Source organism: Hakea prostrata, chromosome 4, assembly GCF_041222555.1.
Source record: "Hakea prostrata isolate BN-2017 chromosome 4, UWA_Hpros_2, whole genome shotgun sequence".
In the NCBI taxonomy this organism is placed as follows: Eukaryota; Viridiplantae; Streptophyta; class Magnoliopsida; order Proteales; family Proteaceae; genus Hakea; species Hakea prostrata.
In genome coordinates, this window is record NC_142603.1 from 53,279,000 (window position 1) to 53,292,043 (window position 13,044).

The window sequence follows — 13,044 nt, forward strand, 5'->3', positions numbered from 1 at the left end:
AATTACAAGGAAGAAATACAAAAAGGGATGATGTCCTCTTAAAATGCCTCACGTGATTAGCATTTTTATATAAACATCACAATTTTAACATTTCTTTGCGTTCACTACTTCACATTATATAGTTCATAATATTATTTGCCTTCATAGTACATCCAACAACCTTATGACTAATGGTCACCTAAGAATATTACTTGGGATGAGTTTATTTGGTTGAGAGCTGACCCAACCTAATTTTGACAAGTTTTGCCAAATGTTAGAACTCCATAGACAGAGTATTATGAGATATGTCAATAATCTTGTACACAAATCCAAAAACTAATTAATTATCATTTTTTTGTAAAAATTAATTACCATGCCATATATATGAAATATATTACTCCCCTCCTCTGTCTGATATTTTTCTATACCCTCATATATGGTCACTCGTGCATACACATATGGAAGTTTATTAGTGATTTGAAAAAGCACATATAGATTTCAATTCATGAGAGAGGTGATAAGTCCTCTTACATAAGTCCCTTTATATAGCCAATATAAGGACAGATATTAAATACATCAATCAACTAGCTAACACCCACTAACAAAACCCAAACCCAACACAGGCTCAACCACTACCCAACTCTTGACAAAGGAAAGCTCTTTTAACAATGAAATCTTTTTATTGAGTTTGAGTCATTTTTCAAGTTTCCATTCATATTATACTAGACTTGGGTTCAAATCTAGCCCATGAAGGCCATAATATGTTGGCCGACTCTCACTCACTTGAGTTGTATTGACAATGGAATCCATCGGCTGATCTGGGTAGATATCCTTGGGCCATTGATTGGCTTGATCCCTTGGGTTTCTTCTTTCGAGAGTATGTCTTAGCCCTGCATTACTCACAAGCTATCAAGGATTTACAGAATTTCGATATGGGGACTGGACCACCAAGCTTGAACCAATTATGAGAGAACTTAGCCCATGCTTACCTGAATTGGTCAAGTATGAACATACTAAAGGGATAGCCAGGGTTGATTAGACTAAGTTCCCTGGGGTACAGGGGAGGATCACTTAGTCAACTCAAGATCAAGCTCCAACAATGCCAAGCTAGCTCAATCCAAATGCCTAAAACCTGGTCTTTTCACATTAAATACCATCAAGTATTCAGAAAATAACAGTGAAAATTTTATTTAGTGACATGAGAGCACAACAGGCCGAGTGAATGCAACATATTAAACTCTTTGCTCTGTTCTTAACTGGCTCTGTTTTCTCCTACCACTATCTTCTCATTCTTTGTTCTTTTTTATAGTGTTACCATCCACAGGCACTGTTCAGTAACCACACACAACAGTGTAGCTACAAGAACCATCAATCAATTCTGATTATCTTAGGACATTTCTTTATCCAGACCAATAAACTTGAAGGAAAATTAGAAAAGAACAATTTTCATGTGAAGCTTACATATGGTGATCAGCTTTTTTTAGTGGTAGTACATTTTCCAATTGGCTTTGCTTAAAAAACCCAATGCTTCCATCAATCAGAAAATGATACCAAATAGCTCTGAAATTATTACCAGAAAGAAAAAGAGGAAACAAGAATTTATGTTTTTCAAACCATTTATCCTTTAAACGGTATATTTTTCCATATATGGCACATCAAATAGAAATGGTAAATGACAATTTGAAATGTTTATTTTTGGTGGAGAATAGTCTTGCGCTTACAGAGCTTTACCTCGTATAAGGAATCAACCATTTCCTTGTCTTGCGATATGACATAGCGTCCATGGATCAGCAATATACTATTAATCCACGGAATAACATACTTTCCACTGCCTGACCTGTTGAAGAACACCAGTGTTTTAGTCATAATACTAAATTTGGTTTTAATATAGTATATACTCAATGCATGGGTATCTGACAACTTCCTATAAAGAGAGTGAGAAGTCAGATGGCTATGGTACTGTCTGACAGCATTATTCATGTCAGAAGCATATGAATTGTATAGTAAGTCTTTCTTTTTTTTTTTTTAATGGAGAGAAGAGTCCCATGATCGGTACTTCTTTTCACATAATTTTTCTAATATATAACAATATTGAACTGTAAGAGATAGACAGGCCCCTTATTTACCAGAGTGTACACAAGGAAGGTTAGTAACATAGGCAGGGAGTTATCAATTATAGAAGTTGAACCTGTGGGGGACGTGTAGGGAGTGGAGGGAAGAATGAGAGAGAGAGAGAGAGAGGAGAGAGTTATTTGTGTATTGGCTGTTTTATGGAAGTGGATGGGAGGCAGAGGCTATTGGAGAATTCATCTCGGGTATTGAGCAAGGGAACTCGTAGGAAAAGTACTGGCCTATCATAGCCAGATTTATGTTTGCACTTCCATTGGTGTACTTTTCCTTGGTATTGTGCTGCTACTGACTCCAATACAGAAGTTGTCTCCTATTTTCTGAATATTTTTTTGCGTAACAGAATGCCGATGTGTGTGATTTTGTGTGTGCATTGAGGGATGAGAATCTGTCCCTGGGTTTCTACAAAGGTAAATTAGTAAACAATGCCCATAAACAGAGCTACCCCATCAGAGAGAGAGAGAGAATATTGAACCTTGATTCCCACGTTGAGATCAAACGCTCCAGCAACTTGTATGCATCAGCTGAAGTCATAGACAAGACAGATGCCCTAATCTGAAGGGAAGACAGATAAGGTTAGTAATAGATACCTCCCAAAGCTATGTGCATTGAATAACTAATATTAAAAAGTGTCATAATCATGTGGGATTCATTTCCATTTTCTAGAACAATTATTTTCCCAATTACTAGAGGACAGACCTCCTTTTCAGAGAACTGAGCTTCAAAGTGAGCATAATTAGACGTAGTATCTCTAGGAAGATCTTCCTCAATAGTGAGAACTCCTAATGCTCTTAGGCGATCCTCCATGCATATTGTAGCAGTTTCCACTTCAACCATTACCTGGTCATCTGCATATAAAAGTCATAGACAAAATGATATCAGGCAAGAGCATAACCAATTGCCCATTGAATATTACTCATAGTCTAAATTTTTTTTGGATGAATAAATAATTAAATTAAACGAAACACCAAACTACAAGAAGGATCCAAAAGGGGAAGGATCCAAAAGGGGAAGGATCAAAGAGAGGAATGGAACTAGGAGTTGAGCCCCAAGGCGACAACAATGAGCTTGTTCCTTGGGGAATCAACAACCGGGGGATGGGGAATAGAGATAATCCAAGTAGAAACATTAAAGTGGATAGCATTCCAAATCAAGTCAGTAGAGCGGGATTTGGATGACCAACGCCTAAGATTACGCTCCGACCACAGATGGTGGACCATGGCAAAAACAAGTCTATTGATCCAATCACAAATAGAGGTACAAAGTTACTCAAAACCCAAGAACAATCATGATCAAACCCAAATGAATGACGAGAGCGGGGCCAAATGAATGCAAGGGCTTTTCTCCAAAGAGAGCTAGAGAAAGGGCAAGAGAAGAACATATGCTCAATGTCCTTAGTACCATTCCAGCAAAAGATATAGTTGGGGTTAGCAGGGATATGGCAACTAATAAAGAAAGCTTGGGTGGGGAGAGTTAGGTTTAGGGCACGCCAAAGGGTGAGGGAATGACGGGGAATATGACCTTTGAAACAAACTAGGGGGGCCAGGGGGGAGGCGAAGGGGAACGAAATAGGTTCCAAGATGAAGATGTGGTGAAGGATTCGGTGATGGAGGGGAGCCAAACTAATGTATCATGGGTTGGGGGTTTTTTTTTTTTTTTTTTTTTTTTTTTTTTTTTTTTTTGGGGAGAGAGAGTTCCATACTTGTGAGACAATGGTGGGGGAGAGTCATTGCCCTCCCGCTCAACCTCATTTAAGGTCTCTCAATTGAATCATATGTGGTGAGCAGTATCAAAAGTGGGGGAGATTGTTAGCAAAATGACCCAAGAACCCTCATATGGTTTTGATGATCACAAACACATAACATATTAGTGTTAGTGTACATTGCACTAAAGCAGTCCAAAAGCTATATAAAGACCAATGTAGTGCTCACATGACATGGAGAACCAAGATTGGACCAACATAGTCACATGCAAGTACACCTCAAGAGCTAAAGGCTAAAGCAAAATCAAGCAGAATTAGGAAAGTTGCATCTTGTATGTGTATGAAAATTCAATTTTATAGTTTTATAAAACTAAATGCATAGGCAAAAGGTGTATTGGCTCAGAACTTAGGGGCAAAAACCAAATTCCAGAATTATTTTTGAATGCCCTCAAAAGATAACGGGCGATGTGACAGTTGATGGTTAGCCAAAATGGCCTGACCGATTGACACCATTGCAAAAGCTACACGGTTTCAACCGTGAAAGGCTCCTGGTTAACTGTCAGGCCAACGGACGATGTACCAGCCAACTGTCAGGCCAGGTTGGCTTCCAATTGCTAGCTTTAAATGGCTTATTGAAACTGGTTGACCATGTGGGTATACAGGTTGACCGTGAGTTAAAAAACATGACAATTTTCTACCCATTGGGATCCAATTCAAACCCAGTCTTTTGGCCATAATTAGGGGCCTTAATGACTCTCTTAAACACAATTTTTTTTGGATGAATAACAAATTGTTGACAATCTCTTCAAGCACAATTATCAAAGCTTGAAGAGTACTTATTATTTTGCTTTTACGATAGCCTCTGTCTCCCTAAATTCAAAATCCCTTCAGATTTCCATTCGCTTTGACCAAGAAGGTAGGAGTGTAGAACTCAAGGTAGAGAACTTGAAGCTTGGAGACCTACATTCAAGTGCACACACTGATGATACTCATACAAGGGTTTGTGCCACATCCTAAAGGTATTTATATTCTATCTATTTCTTTTATTTGTAATTGGGTAACCTTGAGCGGGATCAAAGGATTCTTGTAAAAAGTACTCTTGCTTGGAACAAAATTCTGTAAAGGTGTTGTGTCCTCACCCATTATATTGAAAGGGGCACAATAGTGGAATTCTCTCAAGGTTTAGAGAGGAGTGGATGTAAATTCAAATTAATCGAACCACTATAGAATCCTTGTGCCTTGTCTCTTGTTTTTTTATGGGTGATTTCACTGACCCCCGAGGTGACCGGCCAACCCAGAAGATTTGCACCCCCCCGGGTAATCGTGGACAATTATTTTTAGCCGTGCCCTTGTATTTTTTTTTCTGATAATTTACTTTTCTTTACATCGGGGTTTCTTTTATCACCCTTGGGTCGGGGCCGTCCACCCTCGTTTCGTTTTTTCCCGCTGGCTGTTCGTTCCGGTGGGATCCCCTCGCGTCTCTCCCTTTCTTTCTGGTCCTTCTTTGGGTGTTCTCTTCCTGGCTGGTTCTTTTGGTGCCTCTCTCTCCCTGCCTGTTCCCTCCCTGCTTTCCTTCTCCTGGTTGTCTCTTCTTCTTTCCTTCTCCGCTTGCGCACTTCTTTTTCTCTGGTCTGCTCGTTCTTCTTTCTGTCTTTGTTTGTTTCCCCGCTGTGTCTCTTCTGGTTGTTGTCTCTCTGTCTTTTCTGCTTGCGGCTCTGTTCCCTTCTTCGGTGCTCCTGCCCCGCTGTGCGTGGGGGGGGTGTTCGGGCTGTTCGCGCGGGCCTTTCGGCGGCGGTCCCCGGCGGTGGTGGTGGCGTTCCGGCGGCGCGTTGGTTGTCGGGTCCGGCGGTGTGGGTTGGTGGGCGGGGTCCGGTCCCCTGGGGTGCCTGTTCTGTTCCGGTGGGGTCCGCCTCGGCGTCGGGTCTCGCCGTGTTGGCGGTGTTCTGGTCGGCGTTCTTTGGGGGTGTTCTCTTGGATGTTGTCCCCCTGTTGGTGTCCGTTCCCCTTGTGGGTTTGGTGGGTTCTTCGGCTTCCTCTGTTTCATCCGGGTCTGTTTTGTTTTGTTCTATCCCCTTGTTGTTAGGTTATTTTCTTTTTAATATTCGGGCCTTTGGTCTTTTTTGTCCTTACTTGTTTTTTCCTCCGGGGGCGGTGCTTCTCTTCTTTGGGTTGTGCGGTCCCTCGGGGGTCCGTGTTCCCTTTTTTATTTGCTTTAAATTCTTAATTGTTAATAAATTTGTGATTACAATTTATTCCCTCTAGGTTGAGTCTCATCCTTGATGCCCTAAATATCATTTAAGAACGTATGAGCTCTAACCACAAAGCCTTAACTCAACCTTTTTCCCCTAAAAGGAAACATATCCACCCATATGAGTTGGTTCTCTTAAAAGATCAAGAAGTAGCCTTCATTGAATTGGGGCTGCTTCATAACTTTAGCATGAACATACAAAGAGACACAGTCTACATACAACCAAAGTCTGACAGAGTAAATTAACACTACTCCAGATATTAAACCCAAAAATAAAATAAAAAAATTAAACGCACACTTTTGTGCTTGAACAAAAATAGAAACAGAAGCAGTTAATAATCAGGAACTTAGAGGAGCCACAGATACAAATGAAGAAATCCAAACAAATTCAGAAGGACAAACATATCTACGATTTGTTAACAGATTCTATATTTAATAAGCTAATTAGGGGTTCAGCCAGGCCTCTCTGAATGGCATTCAGAACTCAAATAATCAAGACCTCAAATTCAACAAAGGGAAATAATCTTTCTAATGTAATAATGTAATTGAGCAACAAGTCAGACACTATCAAAAGACAATTAAAATCAAACAGATAAACATACGGACTTTTGGAAGAACATCAATAGCAATGAACAGATGATTGGATGGCCTCCAAACTCCAATTGAGTTTAGCAAACCACACAGGGAAAGATCCAGAGGGTATGAGTCAAACCTAATCGAAGCCAAATAGGGATATAACAGTAAATTTACCACTGAAAAACAGTTACAGAAATTTAAAAATAAGAGCGTGTAGACCAATTAACACTGAGCACAGGCTGATCAACTATGAACCTCAACAGTTACAGATTAATAAGATCATATATTGACTCAGAATTAAGATGCTGAGAAAAATAGTAAAGAGAAGGGCAGAGTAGGGAGGTCAAAATGATCTCCAGATCAGCAGGTCTGGTTTTAGAAATATATTGATCAATTACTCTGGAACAGAGTCGAACCCCTCAAAGTCTGAATGTATGCTAGTGGCTAGATTCTTTTATCTCTAACCCATGCAGACGGTGGGAAGGAAAGAACATCAAGCAGCCTTGATCACACACTGTCTTCATCACTCGAGTTCAACCAAAATTCTTGTGCCAAAGTGACTTCCTTTACAAATTTTCATATAAGACTCAAAAAAAAAAAAAAAAAAAAAAAAGGAAGAGAGAGAGAGAGAGAGAAGAAGAAGAGAGAAGAAGAAGAAGAAGAAGAGAGGGACAAGGCAATATAACCTGAGTAGGAAACTGAAATAATAAAAGAAACTAATTCAAAACAGAACTCGACTATAGAAGTTATGGAAGCTAGAGAATAAGCACCAAAAAGTGTCAAAGCTCATTATATAAGCGAGAAAACTTCATCACAGAAAGTAAATTAATAATATTGCAATATTGTCAAGCATGTCTACAACCCAAGATTAACACCAGATATAAATAAGAACATGATAAAAATACCGAGAGTCGTTAAGCATACCTTTGCTATCCACAATCTTTACTTCCCCCCCTTTGTCAACCAAATCATCGGTCAACAGTTGATCATGATCTCTAGGGTGCATCTCCTTTCTCTTTCCATCACGAAACTCATAAACCTTTGGGACCGGAAGCAAGGCATCTCCAGCATTTGATCGGTCTAAAGCAGTGACTGTTATATCGTTAACAAGCAGTCAGTCATCCATGAAAATGGACATTCATATATTTGTTGATAAATTTACTGACAGCATTACATGGCAGCCAAATATAAACATAAAGAAATCAAAAGTATCAGCACAAACCCACAAAACTCATTAATAGATGAAATGTACATGTTTCATGCAATGGTCACGGTTTGTGAACCCACCAATTGGCTTAACCAACCTTCAAGACACAGTTGATCAAGATCACACAAATTACATTATATGAGTAATTTGATGCAAAAAAATCATTTTTCAATGGTTCCTGCTCTCATGGACTGCGATGCATACAGAATTTTGTGAGCTAACGGTGCTATGCTAGATAATTCTCTGAATCGTGTAAATTTATTGATGTAGCTTTTATGGCACATCAAATGGATTTTCAAATCAGATTAACATAAAGTAACCAAGTAACTCTCAGACGACATAGCACGGAGAAAAAAGAAAGTGAAGTAACTCTCCTTTCTCTTTCCATCACGAAATTCATAAACCTTTGGGACCGGAAGCAAGGCATCTCCAGCATTTGATTGGTCTAAAGCGGTGACTGTTATATCGTTAACAAGCAGTCAGTCATCCATGAAAATGGAAATTCATATATTTGTTGATAAATTTACTGACAGCATTACATGGCAGCCAAATATAAACATAAAGAAATCTAAAGTATCAGCACAAACCCACAAAACTCATTTATAGATGAAATGTACATGTTTCATGCAATGGTCACGGTTTGTGAACCCACCAATTGGCTTAACCAACCTTCAAGACACAGTTGATCAAGATCACACAAATTACATTATATGAGTAATTTGATGCAAAAAAATCATTTTTCAATGGTTCCTGCGCTCATGGACTGCGATGCATACAGAATTTTGTGAGCAAACGGTGCTATGCTAGATAATTCTCTGGATCGTGTAAATTTATTGATGTAGCTTTTATGGCACATCAAAAGGATTTTCAAATCAGATTAACATAAAGTAACCAAGTAACTCTCAGATGACATAGCACGGAGAAAAAAGAAAGTGAAGTTTTATTTAAGCTACAAAAGTCTCCAATAAAGAAGCTATGCTTATTTTTAGTTCCTTGATCTTAATGCCTGAAGGAGGAGAAAGTATACTCATAGAGTAAGGAACAGAGGAACAAGAAGCAACAATAAGTTTCCATCCTAACAAATTTTTTTTTTTATGGATAATAGTGTATGATCTGACACTTCCATTTCATATAAAACCAGTGGCCCCACTAACCTAAGCTTAATGAGATAATGAGAAAATGAGAAAACTTATTCTCCAACAATACAAATTGATGTGAACCAAATTCTGGTGTTTAGGGTTTTAGGATTATGCCCTAGAATTGGAATCACTCAAGGATCATCTATCAGGGAACCAGCAGTCTTCTAAGGCTGTATATGCTTGTAATAGGAGATTCCTGAGAGGAATTAGAGTTTAAAGTGGTAAGTAATGCCCTAGAAGGGTTCGCCAGCCTTACGAATATGCTTGGGACCTTGCTGTAATTAAGGTTCAGATCTGGTTTAGGTGGCTGGGATTGAGTTATGGAGGTTTTGAGGCAGAATGGTAGGGCTTCAAGGTTCAGCTATTGCTGGAATGTAATTCCAGGTTAGGGTTTATAGGTTTTTGGCCTTAGGAATAGGGTTTTGGGGCTTTGGCTAGCTTAGGATAGGGATTGTTATGGTTATTTGATATGTTTAGGACAATCTTAATTGGTTAAGGTTTAGTTTGAAGCAAGGAAAAAAAATTTGGTCGAAACTGGAATTTCGACCTTGAAAAAGGCTGAACTTTCGATATTTCCCGAAATTGGTGATTTTTTCCCTAAAAATTCGAACTTCAATTTCAAGCCTCATATGGACTCAAAATGATTTAGATTCTTGCATACTACCTATTTCAAGCATAATAAGCACTATAGAACTACTAGTTTACCAAAAAAAAACCATTGAAAAGGTAACGTTCAAGTATATACTACATATGAGAAGAAGCGAGAATGTTACCAATTATAAGTCTACTCTATTCAATGTCTCCCTCTTCTGTCTGCACCCCATACAAATGATAATACAAGTCCCATGATGTTTGCCCCATATATATAAAATACACTAATCATCTTAAAAAACTGCACAACATGCTCCAAAAATTGCATAGATGCTTCCACTAATACTCTCCTATTTTTAAATTTAAACATAAATTAATTATTTTCTTAACATTTAAATATTTTTAAAATTATTTAAATATACATTAAATAGAGTAAAAATAGATAATTAATAGAAAAAAATTGATTCAACACCATCACAACAATATGGTGTCTCAACTCTCACATACATAAATTTGAAGCTCATACATCTACTATACATATACATTTTTAGCAATATACATAATTTACAAAAAAATTTTTAATAACAAAAAAAAATTTTAAAAAAAAATAGGAAGAACCAAAAATTAATTTTGACACTACAAATTCATAGATCAACACTCTAAAGTAAACATACTTAAATTTGGAAGCAATCCAAGAAGATTTAAGTCACAAACAAAAGAAAATTAAAAAAATGAAGAAGTTGGTTACTCACCTTGCAAGATTTGAGAAAATCCATAAATAGAGGAGCAAATCTAGTGTTTGAATGAAATGGAGTTGTAGAAATTAGGTGAAAAGACGGATGAAAGTAAGAGAAATAAATAATAAAAAAAATCAAAACAGGGTCGAAATCACAGAGGCGACATGGGTCGATATCGTCGAAATCAGCAATACATCGAAATACCGATCGAAAATGGTGATTTTATAACAAGAAGAGTCCCACGGGGTTAGGATCTTGGGAATGGGATGAAGTTGGGATTGAGTGTGAGTAAGGGGATCGAGAAGCTAATGCTAAAAGGGTGAGGGGATTGGAGTTAGGTTTGGAAGATATAGTTGTTATAGGGTTAGCAATGATTCTGGCTTTCTGGGTTCACTCAGCTGCTGCAGGTTAGAGAAGAAGAAAAGAAGAAAGGGGAAGGTGGAAGGGCTGTAACTAAGATTTAGCCTTAGGGGAAGGTAGGGGATTAACTAGCAATTGAAGGGAGAGGCTTCCTAAGGCTGCAACAAAGTGTTTTTTTTTTTTTTTTTGGGTTGGGGGGGGGGGGGGGTCCCCTGCCTGTGATAGAAGGGAAGGGGCTAAATTTCCAGAATTCAGGTTAGAGGGATGGGGAGACTTGAGGGTGAGAGAGAAGAAGGGGGAATAGGGCTGGGATTAGGGTGTCGTTTACTTAGTTGGTGACTGAAGGGAACTGCTAGAGTTGTTGAATTGTTGCCGGAATTGAAGAAGACACAACCTCAAAGCTGCTGCAGACTTCCCAAGGTAATGATGCAGTATCATAACCAACTTGGGCTTGTTTCCATAGGAAAAATCCAGGATTTGATCATGTATGTGCTTGGCATTTGATTCCATGGGCTTACTTAGAATTCAGCCATCATGATAGGCCTAAATATGGGCAAAAAGCAGGTATCAAGAGATATTTCATTAGTTTAGTTTGACTCCTGTTTCAAGTCTATTTCCTTCATTGTTCCAAATTCCCATTTCAGTTTACGTTACCTAGTTAAGATTGGGTTAGGCCTTTCCTTTTCAGTATAGAAGTCTGATTTTGGATTTAATGTCTAATTTTGAGACCTAGTTTGAGTTTGAAACTGTGCCAACCAATGTGGCTATAGATATGGATTGCTCAGTTGAGGATGACTCGATGAGTTTATTGATTTTTGTTTACTACTACCTGGAAGGGACAATGGCACAGCATGGATGTCTGACCATCCCCCACCCCTCCCTAATGTGATTTCTTATCTTCCTTTTTTCTCTTCTCCCAAGGATATCTTAAAAAAAGTAAGTCGCATTATCCCTGCTCCAATACTTCTTTTCCTAATCTTCTACCCTTCTAAATTCACCAACCCTAATACCTTTTTTTTTCCTTCCTCTTTTTGTGCTCCCAAGAAAACCCAAATTTCATACACCAATCTGACCACTAGAACAGTCCCAGACTTAGGGATCATCCGTTTATATCATTACCGATATTCTCTATAAATTTCATCCCCATCCAACCACTATAACCTTGTTCATCTGTACCCCAATCAACTAACCCAAAATCCTAAAGCTTTAAACTTTTGAATAGAGATTCTAGAAGATTAGCCCCTAGTTGATCATGTTCAATCTAAGGCTACATAATATGTAAAAGGCCTAGAACAGTACAAGGATGGAACTCTGAGCCGGTAACAACTTTGAATCGGAAATAGTATTTGTATCACTATTGGAAACTTTCCAGAAAAGGCACCAACAAAGAGAGAATCATCAATCAAGTAATAATAAGGAGCGGCTTACCTTCAGTTTGTGATTCCAACCCTTTCTTAGATTTGCTGCGCTGAACTAATGGTAGAAGAACCCCATTCTGAGAGGTGTTCAACTTTATGTCCTGACCATGCTGCACTGATATCCTCTGAAATGATGGTTTTACTAGTGAACCATATGCAGCAAACACTTGACCTGAGGATGGCTTCAAGACGCATTGTATTTTTGCAGCAAATATTGTAGGTAATACACCCTTGGGATTCTTTGACAGCTGACTGTCACTGGATAATGAGATTATTGTGGGCTTGACATTGTGTAATTCATCAACATTCCTTCCATACCAAAAATAGCAAATTCCAACTTCTGAGATGGCCAAAACATATAAGCTGAGATCTTCTCTTCCATTATTGTCCCCACATTTAGAGTCTAGATATACAGCAGGATGCTCCATTGCAAGCAAAGCGCTAGCAGACTTCTTTTTGTTACCATCTACTCTCCAGACTGCAATATATCTTTCACCGACAGCAGAAGAGAGTATATAATTCCCATCATCGGTAAAAATCATACAGCGAACAGCTCCCTATTCAATTACAAAAAGAAGATAACTGACAAAACAGAAATGATTGAAATAGATGGTCAAAGTAGGGCTAGGCTATAATATCCAGATTTGACCCAGTTATCCCAGATATAGATACAGTGGTACCATATTTGACTTAAGATCTGACCCATTTATAGCATCTCAAATCAATAATCCAACAAATATTGGTAATGCATATTGATACCCGTTTCATTTATAGTACATTATTATATGGGATTATATGTAGTACAGTGTTGACTAAATAAATGTCATCCAACATAACAAAAGGGGCAATTGAGGAAAGAGATTAAAGAACAAAGAGTTAATAAGTTAAAGACAAGGGTAGAAATAGGATGTAAATCACAGCATAAAAGCATATAGACAATTTTTATTTTCTTCTGATAAA

The 13,044-nt window shown here is 38.2% G+C and overlaps 1 protein-coding gene across 1 annotated transcript in view; it reads right to left on the reverse strand.

Annotated features, from left to right (window-relative positions):
* LOC149019593 (transducin family protein / WD-40 repeat family protein) overlaps window positions 1-13,044 on the reverse strand; it is a 32,751-nt gene that overhangs the window by 4,502 nt on the left and 15,205 nt on the right. Inside the window, exons 7-11 of the mRNA XM_089153568.1 lie at window positions 12,095-12,641; window positions 7,557-7,724; window positions 2,806-2,954; window positions 2,582-2,661; window positions 1,711-1,816 (exon numbers count right to left, since the gene is read on the reverse strand). Coding sequence (XP_089009694.1) covers window positions 1,711-1,816; window positions 2,582-2,661; window positions 2,806-2,954; window positions 7,557-7,724; window positions 12,095-12,641 — 1,050 coding nt within the window. The remainder of the gene's footprint in view (window positions 1-1,710; window positions 1,817-2,581; window positions 2,662-2,805; window positions 2,955-7,556; window positions 7,725-12,094; window positions 12,642-13,044) is intronic.